General features: G+C 39.1%; 1 protein-coding gene across 1 annotated transcript in view; it reads right to left on the reverse strand.

Annotated features, from left to right (window-relative positions):
* The window catches only part of MS3_00009688 (uncharacterized protein), a gene marked incomplete at its 3' end in the record, with an annotated part of 45,183 nt that extends 23,171 nt beyond the window's left edge, over nucleotides 1–22,012 (reverse strand). Inside the window, exons 1-5 of the mRNA XM_035731249.2 lie at nucleotides 21,836–22,012; nucleotides 21,676–21,792; nucleotides 16,415–16,573; nucleotides 12,188–12,523; nucleotides 10,189–10,416 (exon numbers count right to left, since the gene is read on the reverse strand). Of these exons, the coding sequence (XP_035588105.2) occupies nucleotides 10,189–10,416; nucleotides 12,188–12,523; nucleotides 16,415–16,453 (603 nt within the window). The 5' untranslated portion in view covers nucleotides 16,454–16,573; nucleotides 21,676–21,792; nucleotides 21,836–22,012. The remainder of the gene's footprint in view (nucleotides 1–10,188; nucleotides 10,417–12,187; nucleotides 12,524–16,414; nucleotides 16,574–21,675; nucleotides 21,793–21,835) is intronic.
* Nucleotides 22,013–27,948: the final 5,936 nt, after the last annotated feature.

Consider the following 27,948-nt stretch of genomic DNA (forward strand, 5'->3'; position numbering starts at 1 on the left):
TGATAACATTCTCCTTATTACATATTATATTCACACAACAATCTTATTATTATTATTATTATCTCAATTGACAAGATCAAATTCTCCTACTATGCATTTTATTCACACAATTTTTTTGCATTTTCATTTTTGCTATAATACTATTATACTTATGGTGACTGAACACTTTACTCCAAATCATTCTGACCTTTATTGAATGACCTTTCTAATTTGTCAAATAATACAATCTTGAAGTATATGGATGCAAACGTTTACCAATTTTAACACGTAACATTGTCAAATTCATTAACACTTGCCTTATTTTTTGGACTTCGTAAAATATTATAATTATGGATTTATAACTGTAGAGCCTGATGATGAAGTTATTTAAAACGATTGTTCGCTCAAATGTTCTTCAGTTTTGAATATTCTATGGGGATTTTTAAACTGATAGACTATTATTATCAGAATGGGTTTTGTGGAGATTTTTAGAAATTTCACTGGTTGAAATCATGAGTCAATCGAAGCTAGGCCATCATGGAAAACCTGGAAGCACTGAACGGCCGTTTCGTCCTGGTATGGGACTCCTCAGCAGTGTGCGTCCAAGATCCCGCACCCCGCGGGATCCATGGTGTTCTAGCTTCAATTGACTCATGATTTCAGCCAGTGAAATTTCTAAACATCTCCACAAAACCTATTCTGATAATAATAATCACCTTACTAGTGACTGACTTCAGGAGACACTCCTAGAGTTCTAGTGAGAAGTCGTTACCAGTGGAGTTCAACCAGGTCTGTTGTGAGATATCAACTCACTGAAGACAATGGTGTACAATGGCGCAACTTGGTGGATTGGTTGAAGTTAGACACTAACACCGTTGGGTGCCGGTTCAGTGGTTCAATGGTTTAGTGCTCGCGCGCAAAGCCAGTAGGTCCTGGGTTCGAATCTCGCGGGGGGCGGGGTCGTGGATGCGCACTGCTGGGGAGTCCCCTACCAGGACGAGACGGCCGTCCGGTGCTCCCAGGTTTTCCATGATGGTCTAACTTCGATTGACTCATGATTTCAACCAGTGATACACTATTAGTTCAAATGATATTAAGATATGACAAAAATGTTTAAAATGGAAGGGGAAACTTTGTAACAAGAATAATCATTGAACAGTTATATTTTGGATTCTAAGAGATCTGTAACCGACTTTCAGGGATACTTATATCCTAATTTAAGTTGTAGATAATCAATAACTAAAAAACAAACAAATATGAGACATGGAAATACCCAATAATTTTAAAAACAGGCTTGTCAATTGAAATCTTTTTACGCTGCTATTTTGTTGAATGAAAGAAATGATGATTTTTTAGCTCAATTTAAGAGAATTATAGCTCTAAACTGTTGAAGAATTCCAAAGTTGGATGAATTATTTATGAATATTTCTAAGTTGTTTAGAGTTTTTGGGAGTTAAGATTAATCAGTTTTACCAGCAGTAATACTTAAATTATGAACATAAACGTATATTTTCAATAACTATTCTTCATTGTGGTTAGCAGGACATGGATCAGATTCAAGAATGTTCCATATGGAATTACATCAGGATACGTTGATTGGCCTATTTTTTTATAGCCAATCAGCGCTAGTAGATAAATGGAGAAAACACGATAACCCTCCTGTATGAAAATTATAAATATATACTAATATTTTTTCTTGTTGTAATCTCCAATTAGTTAATTTGCTGTTTTGTTATCGAATATAATTATGTTTTTATTTAAGCTGTATTCTGATATGGATACTAGTCGAGTGGAGTAGAGCGCCTGATGAATACTAACCAACTGAAGTAACTAGATTGAATAAAAAACAAGACATAACAATCATAGTTTAGTTAGTGTAAAATTTTCTATTCGTTCCTATTGCGTATCAACTAATTAGTTCAGAGACATACTTAAGTTCGGATAATCTATCAGCTGCATAAATTATCATTTTTTCAGCTCTAATACACTAATCTGATTCGTTTCAAAAGAAGTTGAATGGATTAATACAATCAAATCTTAAAGAAAATAGTAAATACATAAAGTGTGTGGATTGAAATGTTACCCGCTAATAAAATAACTGATTATGTTCATTCCCTGGTTTTCATAGATTGACAAATACAATTAATAAGCAATTTATGAGACTACGATTGTTTATGCAAAGTGAATAAGTTGATGGTTTTGTGGAAATTTGATTACTTAGACGTTGTTGGACAGATGAGTTTTTTTAGCAGTAGTGTTGACCTCAACGATCGTAGCTTCCACTTTGACGTAGAGATTGGGCTTATCTACCTTAATGATCCAATAGAGCTAGAACAAACGTTTCTTTAAGTCCTATCATACCAGGCGAGCCATTTATGGAACAAGTAAGACTAAGAGAAGCAAACTCATGACTCAAGAACAAAGTTGTACTACTGACTTGTGCTGAGATGTGACAATCAGCATCGGCAACGATCCTGCCTTCTTACAACACGCGGAAAGGGTTAGAAATGGTCGGGGGCCAAAACTGTAACACCTCAACTTACCCCATAGTTTTCCGTCCCTGAAGATTTGTTCTTTTGAAGCACGAAGCTTACATATCAGAAACTCCTCACAGTAAGGTCCTAAGCGACTAGCCTCATACAGTTATCCGTTAGGCACTGCGGTCACGCGCCGAGATCCCCATGATCATCTAGTTTCCTCTACGGGTCCATCAAAAAAGGTATTCTTCCACAATGTGGAGAATCGGGAAGTGATGACCTCGAATATACCTCTAGAAACATTGTAGATATTATTCACAATCGAAGTATTGATTTTATTGAATGACTCCTGATATAAAGTCATTAACAAAACAGGAACCTCGGAGAAAGAAAGAGTAACTACCGATACAATACTGACAATCATCATTTCAAAGAAATTAAAGATGCTGAAGTTCCGATTGGAATTCACGACCATACAATAATCTTAGTATCATGAAAGCATTATGACTTTGGTATAAAGGATGATCTAAAATCTCTCTCTCTTTGTGGTATAACTACCCTAACACAATGACAATAAGACTGGTCTGGGTGACCGAGTTTATGATACTACTAGATTGGATACTTGAACGGTACACAATACAGAGACTAGATCACGTTATATAAGATACCCGATTCACGACCAGAAATAAAGAATCAGAGTAACACTAGACAATACTTTATTGCACACAATTACAAGCAGTTACTGTCAGTGAATTCGAGGTAGAAATCTATGAAAGCAAAGGAACTCATAGATTTAATAGTAAATTGAGTGCCTGTTTGTCTATACTCACTGGCTAATCACAAGTTACTTTCACTACCATACATCAGACTTCTAAGATTTTCACAAAAGGGAAGAGGAATAGTGTGAGAAAATTTTTTAAATCCAACATAATCTACTTGCTTGCAGTTTTGGACAAAGTATGAGTTTATGTGAATAGTGAATATTCATCCTTGGAACCAGGTGTAATTTCACACAAATATATATCTAACTAAGTACATTATGCCTTAAGGAAACTTAGAGTCTGATGATGAGATCCAAGTTAATAGACCAGCATTTTTCCAACTATATTATAACGAGATTAAATTTCAGGCTTTATTACAACATTTAATAATTTTGGCTTGTAATATTAACTCACTTTAAGTAATTTAATGATTACTAGCAGATTTATGTACTGTATTTCAAGGTAAAATTATTCTCTAAGGGTCAGAGAAATACAGATTGGATTAAGACATGTTCTGTGCAGGATTGTGTTGGGGCACGGTGATTGGCTATTTCTTAACCAACCAGCAATAGCGGATACTTCAAAACTCTAGAATCTTATGTAGGAATTAAAAATATACTAACGTTTTTTTTTTATCGCGATGTCTATTTCCATCCAAACTTGTTATTTGTAATATAATTAGCCCCCCAAATGCCCTGATACGGCCGAGAGTGGGGAGAGTCCGCTTTCCCTCTCCAAATGACCACGCGTATACAGCCACTACCACGGAAGTCCTACTCACTGCCTTCTCGCACCACGGGTGTTGTTAGCGAAATTGATAGGGCGGAAAGCGAATGTCCGACAGAGGCTTTAACCGGGCCGATGGACACGGAGAGTCCACCTAGGGGAGTTGAGAAACCATGATTCTAAACAAATGGTGCACACGGCTTCAGTATCATGGCGTATAAACCAATTGTTGAACACCGGCTACCATCGGACTGCATCTCCTCACGATGCTCCACTGCCTTGTGGGTTAGACCTTTAGGTTAAAGGCTCGGGGTGTGGCCCAATAAGAAAATCACCTGCTTCGGTCTGAGCACCGGGGCAGTATCACAACCCACACACAATTAAAATGAAAATGATGACATTTACTGAAAATTCTATTCTTGATTCGATTTACAGTCAAACAACTCACATTATTATTATTATTTACTACGTCATTTATTCGCTTTCTTTTATTCCCACTCTGTGTAACCTTATTTTTCGACTTATACAGCAGATCGTCTACGGTGGAAATTCGGCTCTATCTAAACGTTCTCGAGTCACCGCCTGGTTGAAAATTGTATGCTAAAACCAAATAAGAATCATTTTTTTCTGAAATCACGTGCACCATTCAAACTGGCTGCCTTCAATGTTCGCACACTTATGAAGGTCGGACAACAGATAGGGCTGGCTATGTCTTTGGAAAGTCTTAATATCGATGTCTGTTGTCTATCCGAGACCGGTATTCAAGACTCTGGTGAAGTACTACAAATTCGCTCTTCATCTGTCGCTTCATAAAGCTTGTTTCACGTGCGTTTATCCGGGGACCCTGTGGCACCTTCGTCTGGTCTTGCTGGCATTGGTGCCTCCCTAAGCGCTAGAGCTGAGGCAGCACTAATCGATTGGATCCCAATTAACAGTCGGTTATGTGCTGTTAGATTTTTTTATTTTATTTGAACACATGAATATTGGTACAAGAGAGAGCCAATATATATGCACCACACAAAACAATGAGAATTCGAAGAGAAATAGAAAAAAAAAACTAAGGAGCGCAAAAGAAGAAGCGAACAACAACGAAGAGATTGGTGTAAGGTAGTATGGTAGTAACGAGGGAACGGAGAGGTACAATCAGAAGAAATCTTTCAGTTAAGGAAGATACAACCACTTTTTTTATGAAGAAAGTAAAAGAAGGTTACAGCAGGATCGACACTGGCTTCTCTTCTGAGCCATATCTGATAACGTCTCTAACCACTGTGTTGTACCATCTCTCGGACACCAACCAGGGAGTCGTGAAGGAACGACAGAAGCCAGTCCTTTGCAGCTTTCTTTCATGCCACGACACCATGTCATGCACTGACCACCTCTTCGCTTCTTCCAACCAGTCCCAGAGTCGGCAAATAATGCACGACGTGGAATTCTCTGGGACGACATTCGTAGAACATGTCCAAGCCACCGAAGTCGGTGTTTCAAGATGGTGACACCAATTGAATTATCATCTCTGTGCCCGAACACACGATGCCGAACCTCTGCATTACTGACATGGTGTTGCCACTGAATGTCAGCAATCCTTCGGAGACAGCGATGATCGAACACAGAGAGTCGTCTTAACGTCCTCAACTTGGAGAGACCAGGTTTCACAAGCATAGAGCAAAACTGCTCTCACCGACGCGTTGTAGATCCGACCTTTTACAGTCAGACTAACATCACGAAGGCGCCAAAGGTGGCCCAGATTGGTATAAGCCGCTCTGGCTTTCACTATTCGTGCATTGATCTCATCACTCACACCCCCACCAGCACTTATGCAGCTACCCAGATACACGAACTTCTCGACTACGTCTATCTGCTCACCATCCAGGGTGAGTACAGGATTAGAATCCTGCCAGTCTTGTAGAAGTACTTTGCACTTCGAAGGTGCAAAGCACATACCATACCTACGGACACTGATTGCCAACTGATTAAGTGCGGATTGCATGCCTTGGGCATTAGATTAGAAAGTTCCATCAAAGTGAGAAGAAATCGGCGTGAGAAACGATGTCTTTTCGTCATCTCCGCCTATGCCCCGACAGATTGCAGCCCGGATGCAATCAAGGATGAGTTTTACCACCAGTTATCTGTTCCTCTCCAGAAAGTGCGTTCGACAGATATTGTAGTACTAGCCGGAGACTTGAATGCTCAGGTCGGGCGTCTAGGCACAGAAGAGAGTCGTTTAGGTAGCCGATGGTGACTTGTTGGTCGCAGGACAGATAACGGGGACCGTCTACTGCAACTCTGCACAGACCACAACCTGTTCCTGGCTAGCACTAACTTTCGGCACAGTCATCGACGATGTGCCACCTGGCGTCCTCCCTCTGCATCCCAAGCCTGGACTTAGATTGATCACATCGCGAACAGCCACTGCTGGCGTGGTTGTGTACAAGACTGCTGCTCCTTTTGGAGTACCTATCTGGACTCTGATTATGCCCTTGTTTGCGTTAATCTTACCTTACTTTTCAGTAGCCAACGAAGTGACCGCCACCAACGAATTGATGTCAGCAAGTTGGTTGCAACTTCTGTCGCTAGTAGGTATCGAACCGAGCTAGCTACCATACTACTGAAAAGTATAGATGAACATTGGTTGCAACTTCACGACGCCATCAAAAGGGTGAGTAAAGCTGCTTGCAGCTTCGCGAAACGTCTAGCTTATAAGTACTGAGTTTTTTCAGGCTCCTTACAACTCATTGATGCCAGTCGGTCTACCCCGGGTGACCGTGAGTTTGACCACAAACGAAGGATGTTACGTAATGAAATTGAGCAAAGCTTGCGTAAAGACCGAGAAGCCTGGTGGTCGGAGAGTGCTGATGAGCTGAAAGCAGCAGCTGGTAACTACCGGAAGCTCTTTCAACTCATCCGAGCCACTGGCAGCAAGAAGTCCGGTGTGAGCGAAACAATCTGCGAGGATGATGGGATGCCAATCACTAACATCCATCGACGTCTTGGACGATGGGCAGAATTTTTCGAAGGGCAGTTCAACTGGTCAGACTGTCTTGCCCTCCATGGCCAGTGACGACTGATCCACCAAATGAGGCGGAAGTCCGCAAGGAACTCCAACTCTTGAAGCGTTACAAATCACTGGGCCCAGATGACTTACCTCCGGCTCTTTTTAAAGACGGTGGTGACTTTCTGGATAAGGAACTAACTGTGTTGTTTACAAAGGTCTGGGAACTAGAGAATTTACCAACGTAATAAAATGAGTCAATAGTTGTCCCTATCTTTAAAAAGGGTTCACGTTGTTCCTGTAACAACTATCGGGGGATAAGTCTACTTCCGATTGCGTCCAAGCTATTGGCTTCCGTCATACTTCGTACGTTGTTCAAAACCCGAGAAAGATTGACTCGCGAGGAGAAGGCTGGTTTTCGCTCCGGTCAAGGATGTATTGATCATATCTTCACCCTCCGCCAAATGTTAGAACACCGCCATACTTATCAAAGGCCAACAATCGTAGTGTTTCTCGACATCAGGGCTGCCTTCAATTCGTTGGATAGGGCTGTTCTCTGGGATTGTCTATTGAAGATGTGTGTGCCTGAGAAGTTTATTAAAATCTTAAGAGCCTTATATACAAACAGCTCAGGCAGAGTGAGGGCATACAACCACCTTTCTCCATTGTTCCATTCGAGCAGTGGGGTTAGGCAGGGTTGCCCAATCTCACCATTCCAGCTCTGATAGATGTAAGTAATGGTGGTGTGAATCTGTTGCCTGGAGAAAGACTTCTCGACCTTGAGTATGCGGACGATATTGTCTTACTGTGCGATAATGCCCAAGGCATGCAATCCGCCCTTAATCAGTTGGCAATCAATGTCCGTAGGTATGGTATGTGCTTTGCACCTTCGAAGTGCAAAGTACTTCTACAAGACTGGCAGGATTCTAATCCTGTACTCACCCTGGATGGTGAGCAGACAGACGTAGTCGAGAAGTTCGTGTATCTAGGTAGCTGCATAAGAGCCGGGACATGTTGTACGAATGACGTCCTAGAGAATTCCACGTCGTGCATTATCTGCCGACGCTGGGATTGGTTGGAAAAAGTGGAAAGGTGGTCAGTGTATGATATGGTGTCGTGGCATGAAAGAATGCTGCAAAAAGCTGGCTTGTGTTGGTCCTTCACGAATCCCTAAGTGGGGTCCGAGAGATGGTGCTACACAGTGGTTAGAGACGTTATCAGATATGGCTCAGAATAAAAGCCAGTGTCGATCCTGCTGTAACCTTCTTTTACTTTCTTCATAAAAAGTGGTTGTATCTTCCCTAACTGAAAGATCTCTCCTGGTTGTGCCTTTCCGTTGCTCCCATTATTATTATTATTATTACACTACCTTACACTAATCTATTCGTTACTGTTCTTCTTCTTTTACGCTCCTTATCTTTCTTCTTCTCTTCAAATTCTCATCGTTTTGTGTGGCGCATATATATTTGGTGCCCCCTTGTGCCAATATTTATGTGTTCAAATAAAATAAATATAAATAGTGAATTACCAATAACAACAACAAGAAAATATCTGTTATTCTGAAATAAAATCACGCAATATTACACACTGAAATATGATTTTCTCTCTCTCTCTCTCTCTCTCAAAACTTGCCACCTATTAAGACAAAACTTAATCTTATGTTGAAATAAGTAAAATGTTTCAAAACAAAGTAGCTAATCACCAACAGAAAAAAAATATTCATCACACCATGTTCTAATTCATTCATTACAAATAATTTAGATACTAAGTAACACTTAATATTAATTGACCTTTGATATACATCATATATATGTAACGAACCATATTTATCATTTTCATAGATTAAATTCTGTAAGAATGTAACTGTTATATTTGCAGAGATTAATAAATCACCCAAATCTGAGAATGGAACGGAGATTCAATGACACAATGATCAAATTAATTAACTATTCTGATGTGTTCTAGCCTCGCTAACTAACGAGAGAAGTTAAGTTTAACAGGAGGAAAATGTATTTCACAAACTGTTAGAAGTACAAACAACAACAGGCACAACTTTAAGCATACAAATGTCTTTGAAAAACGTCATATTTAAGGTCCTGACAAGTGGGAATAATGATATGAAGGTAAAAATGAAAACTTTTGGCGGGAAAGCAAGAAATTCAAATTTACAAAAATAAACGTTTATCAAGTGAGTTCTGGGTATCTAGCATTCCCAACAATAGCACATAACTTTAACAGATAATAATTTACAAAAGATTTAAATCTTTACATGAACTTTATTTATCAAATACATCAATTAAAACTAATGAAGAAATGAAGCAATCGACTGGAGTGAATTGTAACAAAATTCATGGTAACTGATTTTGGTGAAAAGAATGAACCGAATAAAATGTAAAGCAATAATGAGACATGAATTGAATGATGTACAAACTTATGATTTTCTATGATTCATATAACTAACAACAAATCTCTATAACTTATCATTTGAGATATTTCTAGGATGACTCTTTCTAATGTCAGAGAAAAACAAAGGTCCACAAGAAACAAAAAACTGAATATATGCCCTGGTACGGCCGAGGGTGGGGAGAGTTCGCTTTTCCTCTCCAAATGCTCTCAAATGACCACGCGTATACAGCCACTACCACGGAAGTCCTACTCACTGCCTTCTCGCACCACGGGTGTTGTTTGCGAAATTGATAGGGCGGAAAGCGAATGTCCGACAGAGGCTTTAACCGGGCCGATGGACACGGAGAGTCCACCTAGGGGAGTTGGAAAACCCTCATTCCAAACCGATGGTGCACATGGGCTCCAGTACCCTAAGAGAACAAATGGCGTATGAAACAGTCGTTGGTCACCGGCTACCATCGGACTGCATCTCCATACGATGCTCCACTACCTTGTGGATCAGACCTATAAGTTGAAGGCTCCGGGTGTGTTCCGCTAAAAAAACCCACCTGTTTCGGTTTTGGCACCCAGGCAGTATCATAGCCCTCACATTGACCAAACGAGATTTGTGCGGCGCATATGTATCTGGTGCCCACTTTACCAGTATTTGTGTTCAAATATATATATGGAAAAACATATCTGGTTGTACTTTCACAGTATTAAGGATTCAAGCCTTAAATATCGGATAGGTTTAACGTAAGTAGTTAAGTTTTAATCACTATGAGATAATATGGCAAAAAAATAACAAGTCAAACCTGCTGAATGGTCAGTAGAACCCCACTAATTCTAAACATTTCAGTAAGTTACTCACATTTTTCACAGGGCAGCAACCCCACTCTCCAGTTTTTAGTTTGCAACATGTCTGTTCATCGCTACAGCGAGGTTTTGCATCTGGACACAATTGTGTGCCATTCAATGTTGATAAGCTCATATAAATCAAATTAAAATTTGCGACAGAATATGAACTATTTTTATTATTGTACATCTGTTCAAGGGACTTATTCAAATCTTTGTTATAAACACCAGGAAAGGAGACAGTCTACATAATATGAAGAAAAGAATATCACGATAACCTAACTAAATTAAGGTATAAGAGATAGATGAAAGAAATAGTGAACAAGGAATACAGAAATAAAATTGTTTAGTAAATAGTTCCTAATATTAACGTTATATTTTGATTGAGAACTATTTTACATTCGATCAAAACTGGTAATCAGTTTTTAACTTCGTTCACTAAATTACATTCGTACTAAAAAGTGATATTCTACACAACAACATATCAAATTATGTTGATTATGAATAAGATTAAATAAGATATTAAGGTCTTGAAAACGCAAAATATCTATCGTCCAAATTCAAACAGACAATGACAAAGTATGGTAAATAGTAGTGTTAGGAGTAACACAATGCTAGTAGTTAATCGAGAACAGGTGATTGGATGATATGTCTTAATCGTATTTCGTATAACACAATGTTAACCACCCTTCCCCGTACAACTGAAAATTGTCAACTACCATATTTGGTTCAACAATATGTTTAATGAAGTTATCCACTCTTAAGAGTGGGAGTTTTACTACTATGTTTAAAATATTCACAATGTGACACAAACAAGTGTATATTAGATGGTTATTTTCATATTATTTACGTCCCGTTTTGTGAATTTCTTGTTGGGGCGATGCAGTCGTGAGTGCTGTTAGAGGTATGAGGGTGGCTTTCACTTCCCGGTTGCCCACACCGTGGGAGGGTCCTTCTAGAGGTAACTGAAAAGGAAATTTGGTTAGAGTTGGTTTGGTCAACTGAGAGCGTGAACACAATGCCCAAGGGACAACTACTTGAGGCCGGTCACACACGAACTTTCTGTGAGTAATCTTTGTGTTAACTCCTGACCTTTTGGGACCTTACCACTGGTGACCGATATCCTTGGGATATGGTGAGGTGTATATGTTTACGATCGACCTTTTCTAACCTCACCCTCCCTTGTAGTCAGGCGGCATCGTTGTTATGCTGGTTTTCTGGGATAGCACCTTACTGCCGTCACACCTCTGTACAGTCACCAGTACCATTTCGCCCTCTGGTCTTGAGTTTGCTGCTTTTAGTTTTACCACTCTTCAGCCGACCTGTCTAGCATGATAGGACCTTGAATAACAATTGTTCCATCCAGTAAAGCTCGATTGCTTCATCACGACAGGCAAGCCCGACCACCACGTCAAGGTGAAAGCAACGGTCGGGGGCGACGCAGTCACTTGAACTAATGTATTTTTTGTGTTAGATATTGCACTATGAATGATTGTATATATATATATATATATATATATATATATATATATATATATATATATATATATATATATATATATAATATGAAACAAAAATCATTAGTAGTTTACTACTGGATAGCCAACATCATCCAATCTAACCCAATAGAATTGATTAAAAATGTTACTAATGACGTATGGAATTATGTCACTAGGCTAATTTACTCAACACTCTAATGAATTATATTTGCTATATACATTCCAGCTTTAAAAATATATAAGTTCAAAATCTGAATTTCTAATTCTACGTAAAAATTAGTAAATATTAAGTAACCTGAAAAAAAACCTTTACATTTTAATTAGCAATATGATGATGAGCGATCTTAATCAAGCGAGGGATGTTACTATGAAATGTAGGATAATTCTTTTATAATATAAATAACAATATAACCCAGATTAAAAATGAACACAACAAATCAGGAGCTTTATATTGATTTGTGGACATTTTAACATAATTCTGAATTATAAATTCATAGATAATATCAAAAAACTTACTTGAGGAATAGGGCAACATGCCCACGTTTCATCTGGACTAGGACAACAAGTTGTATCAGCTGGGCATTCATATAATGGATCTGGACATACGACACCAGAATAAGCTAGTAAATACTTGGCTGACAGTTTATGAATCTTTTTTCTCCAGTCTGCTTTAGATGGGTTGACATTTGGGTTGAGACGTGCAGGAGCTGATGCTGATACAAGGTGTAAGGTGTGGGAAGATTCTTTTATCTCTGGGATTTCATTGGACTTAGTTGGTTTACATGAGTAATGCACCATATCGCAGACTGAACCATGAGGGCAACAATGTTCTCCATCTGGACAGCAAATAGCCTATGAATAAAACAAAAAACTCATCACAGAGTTTGGGTGACTTATTTAGAGACATAAACAGTGGAACTCATTTACCAAGTACAGTCCTATGTACTTAACTGGGGTATTTTTTATTTGAAGGCTATTAGTGGTATGAATAGGATGAAGTTTCAACGAAAAACCCGTTGGCTGAGAGTATAGTGCTTGAACAACGAAACTAACTAGATATTATGGTATTACACTCTTATATAATCACTTCAGAATTAGACTATCTGACTTACTTGAATCAACAATGAGATGAAAACGTTCCCAAGTAGATTGATTAATTCTGGAGAATAGCCACTTTGAACCAGGATTTCAGAGGACATTTAAATTTCCATTGTACCTATCATTTAGCTACGCAGAACCACATTGATATTACAACTAAAATTACTGTTATGATGGACGGTGTCCGATGTGATGCTGATACACAACGTGCTATGAGCTAACCCCCCAAATTGACTACTTGAGAGAGAAGATAATAGGTAGAAGAGAAAGTCTATTGGGTTACCGAACAAAATGCATAAATACTCATTTACATACGTATATACCGTTCTACACCTTAGAAAATGAATCCATTTCTTAACCAATGATATGTAGTTGTCCTTTAAGCCATTTCTGGCTGTCCTCAAGTGACTTTTTCATTTAAATACTTCTGACTGACTCACTATATCGCCTTCCTATCATGAAAAGTAAGTCCTACTTGGATTTAACTGAAGTTGAGGGAAACGTCATCTTCTTGGGGTCTGACCATCACTTCTGTATTGTTCTTTTTGTTTTAGACTTTTCTGATTAAGTAATCTAGTGGCAATTTCGAGTTACGGGGTTCTTTACCCGAATTCAATCGTCTACCGAGGATGCAGTTTACATGTCGCGTCAGACATTTCCCTCGAGCATCAATTTTAAACATCACACCACCAACTCTTTTTACGTTTACACCTGCAACCCACGGAGGCTCCCATAGCCGGAAGCCTCTTACATAAACTGGCGTTCAATTCTCCTCGCCTTGGGTTTGTAATCTCGTTTTCTTCTCTGGGAATATATATCATAAAATAAAATCCATGTCTTTCTTCGGAAAATTGATTCACATACTGTGTTTGCATTTAATTGAATATAATTTAAAGGAAATTAGATGATAACTGCTTGAATTACCTGTGGATACGACTAAAATTAGGATTTACCCATGATACTGTTGTTCGAAAACCATGTTTATCTGATCCTATTTCATTTATACACTTAATAACTAGTGAAATATGACCCCTTGATATACAACTTTAATAAAAATTTGCAATGAAGATAGTAAACTTACTAAAACACAATACAAAAACGTCTAGTATTTTCATGTAAAGAGGGTAGAAATGTCGACAAGCTTCATATCAAGTATATTGAAACCTATAATCATATAGGTAGACATAACTGGTTGATGTAGTAAACTGAGATGGTTAGGACGTGTGTTACGTATGCTCAAACACCGCCTATCATGACAGGTGATGTCAGGTGTAAGAGTAGACTGAAAGTTAAGGATGACTATACCAAGACGTGGCATCAGTCTATGGAGTTATAAGCAATCGAATCTTTCTTGATAATTCCACCTCGCCGTGTGTGGTGTGGCAACTTGGACCGATGAGCAAGTGTCAGGCGTTCCACATAGTGTATAACTGACTGACTTGACTTAACCAGTCAAATCTAACTAAAATCACTGGATATAATAATTTACTCTATCGATAGTCATCAATTACGTGATCAAATATAAAAGTTAGGCCCATCAACCGAGCAACGCGACTCAATCCAGTGGATCTTAACCATAATAAAAACATAGAAAATGGAATTGAAAACAACCGTAATGTAGGATTTTATTGTGATTATTTTACTGAGTGAAAAATTCAACGGTTTTCTTAACTGATATTAGTTCATAATGAAAATTATTTTCAGAAGAGGGTTTTGTGGAGATTTTAGTAATTTCAATTGTTGAGATCATGAGTTCACCATTGAAAACCTGGAAGCACTGGAAGGCCGTTTCGTCCCATTGTGGGACTCCTCAGCAGTGAGCATCCACGACCCCGCCTCGCGGGATTCGAACCCAGGGCCACTTAACCACTAGACCACTGAGCCGGCATCCAACGGTGTTAATGTCTAACTTCAACTAATCCACGAAATTGAGCGACACATCCACCATTGTCATCAGTGAGTTACTATCTCACAACTGACCCGGTTGAACCCAACTGGTCACTGCTTTTCACTAGAACTCCAGGATATACATCTTGAAGCCAGTCACTAGTAAGCAGATGTTTTCAATAAAAGTAAATATGTTGCTTTTGTTCCGTTCCTATATACTATATCTAGATTAGATAAGGGAAGTATTAATTATAACTTATTGCTTCAGAGTCTCATACTAATAATGAGTTATGGAATATGGAGTTAAAAAAATTCATATGTGACTTTTTAATATTATCAATGAAAAAGTTTGTCAATATTCTGTAGTATTCAAGACTCAATCGACGTGAAATTCACCATTTCTGACTTATAACAAGGATTATTTCCAAACTCAATATTTGTTTCTCGTAACAGTAATAATTATGGATTTATCAGTCAGACAGTCAGTCACAATGCAGAACCTGGTACGTGTGTACATCGGTTCAAGTCCCCATACCCAAATAACAGAGAGAGAGAGATGGAATTATAAGACCAAATCTTAGAATGGTAGAGGTAGTAACAGTATCAGTGGTAATAGGAAAGATTAGATATCAGACACGATTTGTAAAGAAAATATAAATTAGTGAAATAAAAACAAAAGTAATGGTTATGAGGAATTCAGAATTTCGGGGATGACAAATAATGGATGCATCTGCACCATTGCAAACGATTTTGAGCCATGTGATTCAAAGTCCCTAACTATTGGTAATGATAATCACGCGGATCTCAACCAGGTAGTCTACACCTATTAACATGGCCAAGTCCAACTGTCTATGACTTTATGAAGTGATGGGTAGAAGACTGATCAGCGAACAGCTCCCAAATGCCCTGGGACGGTCGAGGGGGGAAAGAGTTCACTCTCCTCTAAATGCTCTCACATGACCATGCGCATACAGCCCGTCAAGGAAGTCCTAAACACTGCCTACTCTTAAGGAGGATATTGTTTACGAAATTGAGAGGACAAAAAGCGAATGTTCGGATTTTTAACAGGGTTGCTGGTTATAGAGGATTCACTTAGAGGAGTTCGAAAACCCTCATTCCAAACTAGTGGCACACATGGGCACCAGGATCCTGAGGGAACAAGAGACTTATGAACTTATCGTTGGTCACCAGCTACCATGGACTGCATCTAACTCTGATCCACTGTCTTGCGGATTATGCCTCTAGGTCATTAGCTCGGGGAGTGGCCCCCGAAAGAAAACACTTGCTTCTGTTTGGACACACGGGCAGTATTCCAGCCCCCACGGGAATCAAATGGTTTGTGTGGCGCATATATATTTGTTGCCTCCTTGTACCAATGTTTATGTGTTTAAATAAATAAATAAATAAATAAAGGTTAGTAAACGCCAATCCCATGGCTATTATGGCATTTATTATAGGCTATGAAGATAAAAAAACTGACTGAACCCTTAAAGAAGTTGCTAATGGATAGGCTTAAGTAGTCATAAAACAAAGAAAAAGTGGGACTCGCCAAATTTCAAGTAGCTGTTGGCTTGTCACACAAGTTTTTACACGATGGAGGGACGACAACTAGTATTCCGATTTAAACCAGATTTATTGTTTGTTCAAAAAAAGATGAGTACCAGAGATTCGTTCACGGGGATTTCTAAAATACTATATATGAGTGAATCGATAAAGCAATAATTTATTAACACGAGGTATTTCCAAAAAGGAACTTACATTGGCATGTTGGCAACAACCCCATATCTCACCTGACATTGGGCAACATGTAGTGTTATCCTGGCACACTGACTGGCGGTCGGGACACATAATGTAGTCTGTAGATAGTCTCCTAAGCACCATATCCAAAGTACTGGTTTTTAAGTCACCAATTACTTTCTGAAAATGAATGAAAATCGATCATAAACGAGCAGTCAAGTACTCTATGTGGAAACCATTGTATTTAATAATAGAGAATTTAGAACTTATTATATTAAAATATAAACGAGATATAGATGAAGAACCACTCCCCACACATTATGCGCAGTCCCTACCGTGATGAAGCAATCGAGCTATACTGGCTGGAACAATTGTTCTTCAAGGTCCTATCATGCCAGGCAGGTCGGCTGAAGAGTGGTAAGACTGAAAGCAGCAAACCCAAGACCAGAGGGCGAAATCATACTGCTGATTGTACAGAGGTGTGACTAACTATAACCCGATTTCCTTTTCAGTTACCTCTAGAAGAACCCTTCCACGGTGTGGGCAACCAGGAAGTAATAACCGTCCCAGTACCTCTAACAGTACTCAAAACCACTGTATTCATAATCAATCTCCCTCTTTAATTCCTATTATTCCTCCTACCTAGACTTTTAACTCTAAACTTCCTCTTCAAGGACAACCATGGGCAACGATTTTAGTGCGCGAAATACTTTCCTAGGTGTGTTGAAACGCCGCACTAAACTACACATTGGAGCATTTAACGTACCTACCCTATGTTAAATCGGCCAACAGGCCTCCTTGGCTAAAACTCTCACATCCCGTAACATTGATGTATGCTGCATCTACGAAACACGCATACAGGATCCTAGTGTGATCATTTACTCGAACTCACCTCGCCAAAACGAGGGAGACAACGAGATACACCCTCCACTTATTTATCGACTCGATGACTAGTTCTTGTGAACTAGTGGGTGCAGGCATAGCAATAAGTATGAGGGCAGAACAAGCACTACTAGAGTGGATTACCGTTAACAGTCGCCTATATGCTGTTCGGCTAAACGGTTTCTTAAAAACTCGGAAGGATAGTGACACATATCGTTGCCTTTATGTCGTTTCTGCCTACGCTCGCACGGACTGCAGCCCTGATGAAGTAGAAAATAAATGTTTCAGTAAGCTTACTGAACTGCTTCAAAAAGCTGAATACTCATGGTACTCATAGGTGAATTTAATGACCAAGCAGGTAGCTTAAACCAAAGAGAGACATTTAAGTGGGTGGTTTAGTATTCCGGCACAGAGAACAGATAATGGTGATCGTCCGCTGAAAATGTGCTCAGACAATCGTTTGTTTTTAGCAAACACTAATTTTAAGCCTAAGGAGAGACATCATTTAGCATGGCGACCCCTGTACCAAACCAACGATGGACTCAAATACACCATATCCTCATCAGTCATCGTTGGAGAGGCTCGATAGAAGACTGTCGCTCGTTCTGTAACACATTTGGACTCCGATCATGCTCTAATACGAGCACGCATTTGCTTTCACCTCACTGGATGCAGAAAAACTACATTAAGACCCATTACAGTGGAACTCAGCGATAAGAGAGCCAAAGGTAAATTCCATGAACAAATGAGCTCGCACCCAAGCAATTCTGAAAACGAGGCTGACCCAGATGTTGCTTGAAATCATATACAAACAGTTGTAGAAACAGCACCCACATCTACTAGTGATTTTAATCAAAGGGTTACGAAAAATCAGTCCATTGAACGCGTAGATTCACGTAAACTCATCACCCATCATGCTTCAAGCACGATGAAGAGCGAAAACAAATCACATCTACCTAAACCAAAAGTTACGGAACAATAGTGAGCAGTGGTGGGCAACGAAAACAAAAGTGATGGAAAAGACAATGGCTTCACGTAACACTGGACAGCTTTACAGACTAATAAAATTAAACCGGAATTAAAAAGTTAAGTGTGAATGAGACAATCTCGAAAAAAGGACCACACTCCTATCTGCTCTCAGTTCAGACGGCTAGAACGATAGGAGGAACAGTTTAAGAAGCAGTTCACCTGGTCTTCAGATACTCTACAACTACAACTATCCACCATTTCCAAACAGTCGGAATGGAACATTGAAATAGACACTCCGAATTTAATTAAATTTCAAAAAGCTATAACCAATCTGAAACGAGGAAGAGTAGCTGGTCCAGATGGATTACCTCCAAAGGTCTTTAGGGATGGTGATCCAATTTTAGCGATTAGCTTGATTAACATTTTAGTAAAAATCTGGAAATTCGACGTTATCTCATCTGACTGGTCACAATCACTTATCGTCCCAATATATAAGAAAGGGTCAAAATCGTCCTGTGACAACCACAAAGGGATTAGTTTAAATGATATAGTATCTAAAATACGAGCCTCGATGAGTATCGGACACCTAACTAAGACTCGTGAACTGCAAATATGAGAAAACCAAGCTGGCTTCAGACCTGGTTGTGGCTGCATCAACCACATATTCACCATTCTTCAGGTTCTAGAACACAGGCATACTTATCGGCGTCCGACAATGATAGTTTTTCTTAACTTAAAAGCAGCATTTGACTCTGTAGATCGAGAGGTTCTGTGGCAGTGTATGTCATTATTTATTTATTTATTTGAACACAAATATTGGTACAAGGGGGCACCAGATATATATGCGCCATACAATGACAATGATTATTAGATATACTACTGTCATTGAAAGGTGTACATCAGAAATACATAAACCTTGCGGAGGCTCCACTCGAACACTACCAGTTGATTCAGAGCTTACGGCGAACTGTCATCTGATTTCGTAACCTCAAGTGATGTCCTGTGAGACTGTCCACTATCTCAATTTTTTTAAATTTCATCATAGAGCTACAACTGGAAATAACGCTCTCGTCGTCTGAATTTCCAGGAATCAGTCTCCTTCCACGAGGTCAACTTATCGACTTAGAATGTGCAGATGATAGTCCTGTTTTGGTGAGGTTGGATGCAGAGTATTAGGGAATGATGATGGTAAATCAGTTGATAAGGTTAGAAAGCTTCATCGACTGAGATGGTTGGACTATGTGTTACGCATGCCCGACAAACGAATACTATGGCGCTCAATGCTGACTAGTGCTGGAGATAGTTGGAAGGAAGTTAGGGGTGGCCAAACCAAAAATTGGCATCATTTCACTAACTTCTGATCTGAGCCGTTTTAGTAGATGCAGATTACTTGGTTGGGGTCCGCGCCACTATTGTAACCTGTGGTTGGAGACTGGATGACCTGGCTCATAATCTATCACAATGGCGCGTGTACAGTCTTTATCTCCCCTTAAACCTTGAGATTAAAACTAATTTATACCTCGCTTTCTACAAACTAATTCTTTCTCCCTACCTGAACATCTTGGCTCATTTTTAATCGTTCATCTTTCTAGTGAACTCGAGGAAGTTCGGTAGTTGACAGCTGCGTAGTATGTAACTTTAATCTCACCTAAGAATTTACGCTTACTTCTTTGGGACAAATCGTAAGAATAAGTGGAGACTCATCTCGTATTTTATTCAGGTTTTTTAGTGCTAACGTATCACAACATTTTTATTTTAACTCAGATATTGGTACAAGGAGGCACCAAATACATATGCGCCACACAAGTCTCTTGATTCGTGTTTGGGCTGTGCTAAGGCCCGGGTACCCAAACCGAAGCAGGTGGTTTCCATAGGAGGCCACACCCGGAGCCTTCGATCTGAAGGTCTGATCCACAAGGCAGTGGAGTATCGTAAGGAGATGCAGTCCCATGGTAGCCGATGGCCAACGATTGGTTCATACTCCGTTTGTTCCTTCAGGATACTGAAGTAAATGTGCACCATTGGTTTGGAATGAGGGTTTTCCAACTCTCCATGTCCACCAACCCGGTTAAAGTGCCAGACATTCGCTTCTCGTCCTCTCAATTTCGTAAACAACACTCCCGCCACGAGAAGGCAGTGAGTAGGACTTCCCTGGCAGAGGCTATATACGCGTGGCCATGTGAGAGCATTTTGCGAGGGAGAGCGGACTCGCCCCACTCTCGACCGTACCAGGGTATTTGGGGGCAATGTAGGACTTCAGAACTTGAACTCATCGACACCATAAGTAATAAAAACTAACAAATACCGATGATATACTTTTTTAGTTGCATTGATATTTACTCAGTGATCTGAACATTTACACAAGAATTTTGCGGAATGGAATTTAAAAATCAGAACTGGTTACGGTCACTGAATACTCGCATAGTACTACTACATAATTGGAGATTTTGCCCAATAATACAGTAAAAATCCGATTACAGGGTATTCCTACGAATTACAATTGTGCGATGCGGTATTTTACTGATTTTAAGCCGAAATAAATTCAAAAGAGACTAGGTCGTTTAGCAAATAAAATTTACTGGGACATATCACATAGTCTATTAGCTTGGAATAATATCTAGGCCTCCTTAAGTGAACTTTAATTGGTTTACATTACTATTAGTCTAATTCAAGCTTACAGAGCGATGTTGACTCAATGTTTTGAGTCTTTGATCTTATGTCACTAGGATACATGTTACAAAGAAACTTGGGTCTCAAGCCCACAGGGTTTTTACTTTGCACATATCCACATACATAATGTAATACTGTGCACAAAATGTGAAACAACTCTACTGAACACGATGCGGATTAAAGGCATCCTGCTCATATTTAAGAAATGGAACCTGAAAGTCTGATGATAACACTATGCCACTAAAACGTCGCTCAGTCAGTTATAACCAAAATATAACCCAAATATGTTGACCAAAGTTGCCGAACAACATCAAGATGGAGGTTAGTCGATGTAGACCCTAATTATCATAATAAAAGTTAAATACTTGTTTCTGTTGTATCTAATGTTTAGGAAGATTGATTATTTCGTTTTACGTATCAAACTTAGTGAAAGTAAGAGTAGCCATATTTTACTTTGCGTCCCAACAAAATCATTAAATGAGAAAATCTCAGCACAAACCTCACGATCGTTAGATCTCGGTCTGTTAAAATATTGTCAAGCTAATACCCTGTAAAAAAGGCAGCCAAACTTTAGGAGTACAGAAATTTAGATGCCTTGTCTTCATAAGAAGACTTGTGTAAAGTTCGCTTCAAGATAGAATACTTGGGGAGCAACGAACTCTATCTAAATGCTAATAACGATTCAGAAAAGTAAGGAGATTCCCTTACACAGCGACACTTACATGTCATACTGAAACAAAATGCAAAAAAAGAACATTCACCTCTGATATATGTTTGGAGGTTAACACAGTCCCATTAGTAGAACGACAATGACCGAGTTCCAAATCACACTTTGTCCCTTGAGGACAGCAGTTTCTCCCATCACTACAACATACACCCTGGGAAGTTATATGAGAATACTATACATCATTTGAAACATACATTAGCATAAGGACAGCATCTGAAATCATTTTCTTCAACTTCGCAACAGGATCCCGGCAAACACTGTCTTGGACATAAATTGGAATAAACTACTCCAGTCCCATATAAAAACAAGACATAAATGATAAACATTCCCAAACGGACAGTCGCGTTCATAGAATATCTGCTTTGGAGACCTTCCAACTGATAGTTCCAAACAAACCAAAGTTTATTCAAAGTACAATACCAATCCTCAATAATAAGAATAGAAGGTCTATCGACTTATATTAATATTTGCAGTATGTAACACTATGGAGGTCGAACCGCGTTTTGATTATATCAATAGAAGGTGCTTATATTACGTTTTATGGAAGAGAATTCCAATAATTCACTACTCGGTGAGAGAAACGAAACTCCAGGCGTAAATGATTTGATCTCGGTTTTTGAAAATTCGTATAACATCCTCTCAGATCACCGGTACTAGATGGAAGGAAGAGATAAGACACTGTAATACCATTCTATCTTACATGCTCTGTATAGGTCCCCAAATCATTATGTCCTCTGCGAAAAGTAGAACGGATGACTTTGCTTCAGTTGGTAATAAAAAGAAGTGAACCAAGGATTGCGCCTTGGGAAATTCCTCTTTTTACAGGTCCTCATGTTGAGAGAGCTCCATTTAACCTTACCCTCTGTCTCCTATCACTGAGAAAGTCACTTATACCGTCTATTACCATATAATGGATTTCAAAACATTCCCATTTTAATTTAAGGCTCGAATTGAAGACCTTTTCAAAGGCTTTACTTGGATCTATAATAGTTACATATACAGCAATATTTCTATCTTTTGCTACAACCGAATTTTCTCTTGCAATGAGCATATTTGTCAAGCATGATAGGACTTTCCGAAAACCGTCTTGTTCCCTGAATAAAAGATTACGCCCTTACGCATAGTTGATAACAGACATCCAAATAATCTTTTCCATTAGTTTGATGACCTCACTGGTTAGACCAACGGGTCGCTAGTTAATGAGTCTTTGTTACCGCCTTATACGCCGGACTAATTATTGCGCATTTTCAGTCACTTGGTAGTCAGGACTGCCGCAGAAACAAATCAGACAGTATGGCCAGAGGTTCGGCGATTACGTCATCTTAACGTCTGTGCTATCAAGAATCATGGAAAACTTCATCTACCAACAGCTGCTGTCATTTTTATTTTCAGAAAGTATGATTAGCTCATGTCATCATGGACTTATGACTAGACGCTGATGATCAATATCACACTTTGAATTTTTTTGATAAAATTGCCCAGAGAAGATATGCTGGTCAATCGGTGATAACCTTTTAATTCGATTCTGTAAGGCCTTGATTACTGTCTCACACAACCTTCTCGTTCTGAAGCTTTCTTCATTTTGCAGAATCTCCATTTATTCTGGTTCAAGTCTTTTTTTAGCAGAACGTAGCCAGACTGTTCACTATGGATCTTGCTACGTAAAACTTATGAATGTAACCAGTGGGGTTACACGAGGAAATACAATTGACCTGTTATTCTTCCCCTCTTCGTCAATGACATATGTTCATTCTTTCAACCCGCTAAAACTTTCCTCATTGCTGATGATTTAAATATAGTCTATTCATTCTCGTCTCTTTTTCGGAAAACCATATTTCAGCGGTAAACTTAGAAGATATAAACAAGTTATACCAGTGGTTCGTGTAGTGGAATCTGTCAATTACTGTACATTGGACACAGCCCTAACCCAAATCTGGCTCTACACAAACAAGTACTTAAATCCCTAACACTGTTCATGGTTTGGGTTTGAGGTATAGCAACAGACTGAACTTTTCCGAGTGAATCGCATCGAAAGTATCCCAAGCAAGAAGGCTCATTGGATTGGTACGTATACATTTTAATAACACCGGATAGAGATTATTATTATGTAAAATATATGTCATACCCATTCTTGAATATGGCAATCCAGTTTACAGTAATTTAGTGCATAATGATTTGAGGAATAATGAATGTGTTCAAAGAAGATTCATCAAGGTTGTTTGCGGAGTCTTCTGACAAAAAGAATTATTATCAAAGACGCCAACAAATGAAGTAAGAACCTCATCGGATCAGGCACGACAAATCAAAAGTTGCCCTTATCTATCGGAGTGCAAATGAAAATTCTTACTATTCGGCATCCACTCATTCATAGTCTTATAGCGTATGGTACTATACCAAGCCGACATGGATTATTTTAACTTCCGAGCAGACCAATCCATTCACTCTTCTTTAGTCACATTTTCATTATGTCAATTATTCGCTTATCAACCTTGACTGTTTTTATACGTGTATGCCTGCTAATTGCTCATCCTATTCATTACGTGTATGTGGCTTATGTACGTCGGACTATAAATATTGAGTCACGTTCAACCACAGCAAACTACCTCACTCGCCTTCTTCGCTCTGCTTTTCCGAATTTCTATCTGAATAAAGGAATGCTTGAAAAAAGTCCTCCAATGCAATCCGTGTTTGGCTTCTTACCATGGTCATATGCAGAGTTAAATGAAAGATATATTACTTACTTACTTACGTCTGTTACTCCCAATGGAGCATAGGCCGCCGACCAGCATTCTCCAACCCACTCTGTCCTGGGCCTTCTTTTCTAGTTCCATCCAATTCTTGTTCATTTCTCTCATGTCTATCTCCATTTCTCAGCGTAATGTGTTCTTTGGTCTTCCTCTTTTCCTTTGACCTTGAGGATTCCATGTGAGGGCTTGTCTTGTGACACAGTTGGGTGCTTTCTTCAATGTGTGGCATATCCACTTCCATTGCTTCTTCCTGATTTCTTCCTCCACTGGGATCTGGTTTGTTCTCTCCCACAGTACGTTGTTGCTAATAGTGTCCGGCCAATGGATCTGAAATATTTTGGGTAGACAACTGTTAATAAACACTTGTATCTTCTGGATGATGGCTTTCGTAGTTCTCCAGGTTTCTGTCCCATACAGTAGAACTGTGTTGACATTTGTATTGAAAATCCTGATCTTGGTGTTGGTTGACAGTTGCTTTGAATTCCAGATGTTCCTCAGTTGTAAATATGCTGCTCTTGCTTTGCCGATCCGCGCCTTCACATATGCATCAGATCCACCATGTTCATCAATGATGCTGCCTAAATATGTAAAGGTTTTTACATCTTCCAAATCTTCTCCGTCAATTGTGATTGGATTGGTGCATGCTGTGTTGTATCGGAGAATCTTGTTTTTCCCTTTGTGTATATTGAGACCTACTGCTGCTGAGGCTGCTGTCACACTGTTCGTCTTCTCCTGCATCTGTTGTTGCGTTTGGGATAGAAGGGCCAGATCATCTGCGAAGTCTAGATCGTCCAACTGCATCTTAGATGTCCATTGTATCCCGCGCTTCCCTTCAGACGTTGACGTCTTCATGATCCAGTCGATCACCAGGAGAAAGAGAAATGGTGAGAGTAAGCAACCTTGCCTAACACCGGTCTTCACTTCGATCAACTTTGTCAACTGTCCTCCATGCACGATTTTGCAATGTAATCCATCATATGAGTTCTGTATGATATTGACTATCTTCTGAGGCACGCCGTAGTGTCGAAGAAGTTTCCACAGTGTTGTTCTGTCCACGCTATCAAATGCCTTTTCGTAGTCAATGAAGTTGATGTAGAGTGATGAATTCCATTCAATTGACTGTTCCACAATGATCCGTAGAGTTGTGATTTGGTCTGTACACGATCTATCCTTACGGAATCCTGCCTGTTGGTCACGAAGTTTGGCGTCTACGCAGTCCTTCATCCTGTTTAACAATATCCTGTTGAAGACTTTTCCCGGTATTGAGAGAAGAGTGATGCCCCTGTAGTTATCACAGTTGCTGAGATCGCCTTTCTTCGGTATTTTGATCAGAAGTCCTTCTTTCCAGTCTTTTGGTACTTGTTCCTCATCCCAAATCTTATTGAAGAGAATGTGGAGTATCCTTGCAATTACTGCTACGTCTGCTTTTAGTGCCTCTGCTGGGATGTTGTCCGGTCCTGCTGCTTTGCCACTCTTGATTTGTCTGATGGCCGTGCTGATTTCTTCAATTGTTGGTGGGCCAACATCGATTGGGAGGTCCATGGGTGCTGCTTCGATGTTGGGTGGGTTTAGTGCAGCTGGTTGATTCAAGAGTTCTTTGAAGTGTTCTACCCACCTGTTTTGTTGCTCTTCAATGTTGGTGATTACCACAGCAAACGACCTCACTCGCCTTCTTCGCTCTGCTTTTCCGAATTTCTGTCTGAATAAAGGAATGCTTGAAAAAAAGTCCTTCAATGCAATCCGTGTTTGGCTTCTTACCATGGTCATATGCGGAGTTAAATGAAAGATATATGTTTATACAATAAAAGCGGAGAGACTACGGATCTACACTGTACTATATAATCACACAATCTGCTCAATCAAGACAATATTCTATAGATTCCAACGAACTAACTTCAGAATTTGTGATATGTTTGGTGGGGCAGTAGGCATTTGCAAACCACAACTAACTTTGACAAACCAAGACGTTGTATCTGTTTCTTTCACTGATTTATACTTTCCGCATAATTCTCCTTGATAGTAATCCAAGTTAGTTTTGGGATTACGTCAGTAACTCTGACAGAGATACTTTTTTATTGTATGTCAACTACACTAACTACGACATTTCCGATTCTATCTTGTTACTGAGAGCTCTGAACATTCGCTTCTATGATAATGAAAGCTGCCTTCGCTTTTTTACAAAATTCACCAGCGCACTTGGTGAAGACGGCCCATTCTGTATAATGTTGTTGCTTGTATGATCTAGGCATCTACCCTAGGAAGCTACATTATTACATCTACTAATCGAAGAGTCTTTCGCCTGTCAGTCTCCCATCATCCTAAGTAGTAAAAAAGATGAAGGAATCTAGCCTTGGATTTATAACTTTCCCCCTGCTTTTAGATTTAGTGTTGGATTTTATGTTTATGTTATCCGTGCCAAAAGCTACTCTTTACTCATATTTCTTTTTTTTCAGTACCGATAGGAAAAAAGACGAAACTCTTTCCATATTTAGAGCGGAAATGTTTGTACCATTCTAGTTCGATCTACCATCATTTCGGTCAGATTTGTCTTCTAAATAAGAGAAATTATCTGATGTAAATGTTGAATCTGAAGTAAATTGTCCTCAGTTTGTGAGAAATTTTAGTCAGATACACATAATATATGTGTCTTACGCACAAAATGTGAAGGTTTATTAGGAATGGGTGGTTTAGTAGGTATCATGATTTCATTGACATGTAACCTCTCTGTAGAATTATGATCTGGTTCGTTATGAGTACTATAATAATAGAGTCAATCCTAAAAGTATAGATTTGTCATGATGTGACTAACTAATCTACATGATCTTTATACTGACGCATCGTATCGTAATAATTAACAATATAATACTTAATAGTTCTGAAGGACACATTTAAGCTGAAGATATGGTAATATATTTAACGTAAATAAAGACAAGTTATACAGAATGACCACGTCTGTGAGGCTGAGCCATTACTTCTGATTGCATGCATGAATATTCTCTCCTTCAACTTTATTGGCCTTCTTTTCATGTTAGATGTTGAATATCTATATTCCCAGTTATATCACGTTCAGCTTTGAGGATTGTATAAGTATGACTGATACCACTACATTTCTTCCACGGATGTTGTGACAAAGGGAACGATTTATTTTCTCAGCAACGGACACCAACGGTATATATTTGTTCTCATTTTGCTTCACATTCTCGATATCGAGATTTCGCTTGCCTTTTTACCCCACATAGAACTTCAGGTGCTTACACTGAAATTTCTTGTGTAAATTGCACTTTAACATTCACCACTTATCAACCAAATGAATAAAAAATATCTACGAGCGCCAAATAAAACACGATTGTAAGCCAATGAAAACGCTGAATCAAAGTCAATTTTATTTTTTATTTGAACACTAATTTGTGGACTGCCACTGCTTTGTAATTTTATTAAATTTAGGGTGCTAGAGATGACCGTTATTTATAACTCGTTGACTAGGTCACACAGCCTTATGCGAAACCAGTATTTAACTTTCGGTAATAAATAAAAAGTACACTATTGAGCAGGATACCTAT

The sequence above is a fragment of the Schistosoma haematobium genome, chromosome 7 (genome assembly GCF_000699445.3).
Source record: "Schistosoma haematobium chromosome 7, whole genome shotgun sequence".
Lineage (NCBI taxonomy): Eukaryota > Metazoa > Platyhelminthes > Trematoda > Strigeidida > Schistosomatidae > Schistosoma > Schistosoma haematobium.